This window comes from Palaemon carinicauda, chromosome 42 (assembly GCF_036898095.1).
Source record: "Palaemon carinicauda isolate YSFRI2023 chromosome 42, ASM3689809v2, whole genome shotgun sequence".
Taxonomy (NCBI): Eukaryota; Metazoa; Arthropoda; class Malacostraca; order Decapoda; family Palaemonidae; genus Palaemon; species Palaemon carinicauda.
The window spans coordinates 9,702,611-9,705,110 of NC_090766.1; the positions used below are offsets into that span (position 1 = coordinate 9,702,611).

Sequence of the window (2,500 nt, forward strand, 5' to 3'; positions counted from 1 at the left end):
TGTATTAACGTGAAATTTTATTTCTCTAAGAGCAATCGTGCGAATTTTAATCGTGAGTTCAATCGTGAATATTGCAAAAATTGATAGCATTACCCATTCATCTTCTGTACCATTGGTCTCGCTTGCTTGCTTGCTTGCTTATAGATTACCTGGCCTTGTGGAAAGACACGGGCTCTTGCATCATGGCAGCCCGTAGATGAAGTGTCCAGACTTTAGTCCGAACAGGGTCCATTTGACAAGATGCCTGGCCCCCAAGTCAATTGACATTTTTGTGAATAAGTGTGCTGTTCTACCCATAGAGCAGCAGGATATTTTCCAAAGAGCCTAGATGGTTTTGGCTTACTCTCTGAGCCCTCAAACTCGGTTATATTGGTCAGTTATTAATAAAGTTGTATTAAAATACATAAATGTATTCACGAATTAGGTATTAAATGCATCTTATTTGAGTCTGCAGTCTGTATTTGCCCCCAAAGCATGGAAATTGCTTAATATCGCGCATACAGTGACAGACATACAAATTTTCTCTCTCTCTCTCTCTCTCTCTCTCTCTCTCTCTCTCTCTCTCTCTCAAAAGTATGTTAGACAGGATCATAAAGGCTCTCTAAACATTAATTCGCTCAACCCAAGAGCAAATGGAGTCTCCGCGGATAAATAAAATGTCTATGAGACATCCAAAATCCTTGTAACTCTCTCTCTCTCTCTCTCTCTCTCTCTCTCTCTCTCTCTCTCTCAGTCGGGTAGTTAAGAAAATGAAATGGGGTTCATCAACGAATTCTTAAAATTATACAAAAACAAAGTAAAGAAAAACTTAAAGGTTTAGAAATGGGATAAAAATTTTCTCTTTCATTTGTAAGTTGATAATCTATTATTATTATTATTATTATTATTATTATTATTATTATTATTATTATTACTTTCTGAGCTACAACCCTAGTGGGAAAAGCAGAGTGCTATAAGCCCAAGGGCTCCAACAGGGAAAATAGTCCAGTGAGGAAAGGAAATAAGGAAACAAATAGAACAGTGTACCTAAGTGTACCCTCAAGCAAGAGAACTCTAACCCAAGACAGTAGCTGATCCGAGAACAATTTAATGGAAAACTTCATTTCCTTTTCATCTCCAACAGTAGCTTCAGTTATGTCATTATAATTTCTTGTGTTCTCAGGTAACACAAAAAGGTGAATAAGATTACAAGTAATATTATTGCAGTCTCCACCATATGAAGAGTACTGCTTCATCTTATATAAATGTTCTAGACTTTACAAAGTTGCTGTCTTAACTTTTTTATATTATTATTATTATTATTATTATTATTAACATCATCAAAATGCACAGTGAACCCTATGCTAAAATAGTATTAGAATAGCGCTAAATGACATATAGTCCCTATTTCCTAATGTAAAATTGCAGTAGGCGCTTGATGGTTTCCCCGACCCACATACCAGACCATACACCCAAATTCTAAATTCTAAAATTCTTTGCAGGATGCAACTCTTACCCTTAGGCGTTCTCACTTTCCTCATCGCGACGGAATGCAGAGTGATTGAGGAAATATCTTTGGCAACCGTAGAGCCAATGGGTGATCCCAACATCAGACTTCACGATGACAGCATTGGTCTTCAAGGGGACCATATGACGTCATTACCGCTTGAAGGGGACCATATGACGTCATTGTCACTTCAAGGGGACCATTTGACGTCATTGTCACTTCAAGGGGACCATATGACGTCATTGTCACTTCAGGGGGACCATATGACATCATTGCCGCTTCAAGGGGACCATACGACGTCATCGCTTCAAGGCGGAAGAAGCCTCTTCATTGGAGATCTTCCCATATCTGTCGAGAATAACCTCATAGCTTCCTTAATCGCCAAAATGCTGTGGCGAACTGTCGAAAGCAGCGCCAAAGGATGCCATTTTGTCTTGGTGACGGACATGGACACTCACGGACTGGTGTTACACCTCATACGGTAAGTTTGGAAGTTCATTCCTTTTTAGCTCATTGGGTCTCAATGTGTCCCAAAATAAAACATGACTTTATTCCTAAGTGCTCTTCCACCCAGCAATCCATCCAGCCATAGCTGGGCACCATCATCTGCTATAGTCTAGCATTGAAATATGTATGTATATATGTATAAATATAGATTATATGTATAGGGGAAAGTCAAGGGAGGTAGCAGGAGTGGTATATGATAGGAAGATGCCAATCAAGGTAAAAGTCAAGATCTATAGCACAGCAATAAAACTAGGGTTAATATATGGATCAGAAACTTGGGCTTTAAGACAAAAGGAGGAAGCAAAACTTGAGAGAACCGAGATTTGAGAATGCTACGTTGGATTATGGGAGCATCACAGTTTGAAAGATAGGAAAATGATGAAATAAGAAGAATGGCAGGTGTAGTGAAGATTACTGAGATGATAAAGAGTGTCAGGAATGAGATGGTGTGGGCATGTGTTAAGGATGGATGGTGGAGAGGGAGTGAGGAGGGCTTGGGATAAACCT

General features: G+C 39.2%; 1 protein-coding gene across 3 annotated transcripts in view; it reads left to right on the forward strand.

Annotated features, from left to right (window-relative positions):
- The window catches only part of LOC137632768 (glutamate receptor ionotropic, delta-1-like), a 132,457-nt gene that overhangs the window by 46,179 nt on the left and 83,778 nt on the right, over positions 1-2,500 (forward strand). For all 3 annotated transcript variants that reach the window (XM_068364848.1, XM_068364846.1, XM_068364849.1), the window contains exon 3: positions 1,482-1,967. In XM_068364848.1, the coding sequence (XP_068220949.1) occupies positions 1,483-1,967 (485 nt within the window). In that variant the 5' untranslated portion in view covers position 1,482. The remainder of the gene's footprint in view (positions 1-1,481; positions 1,968-2,500) is intronic.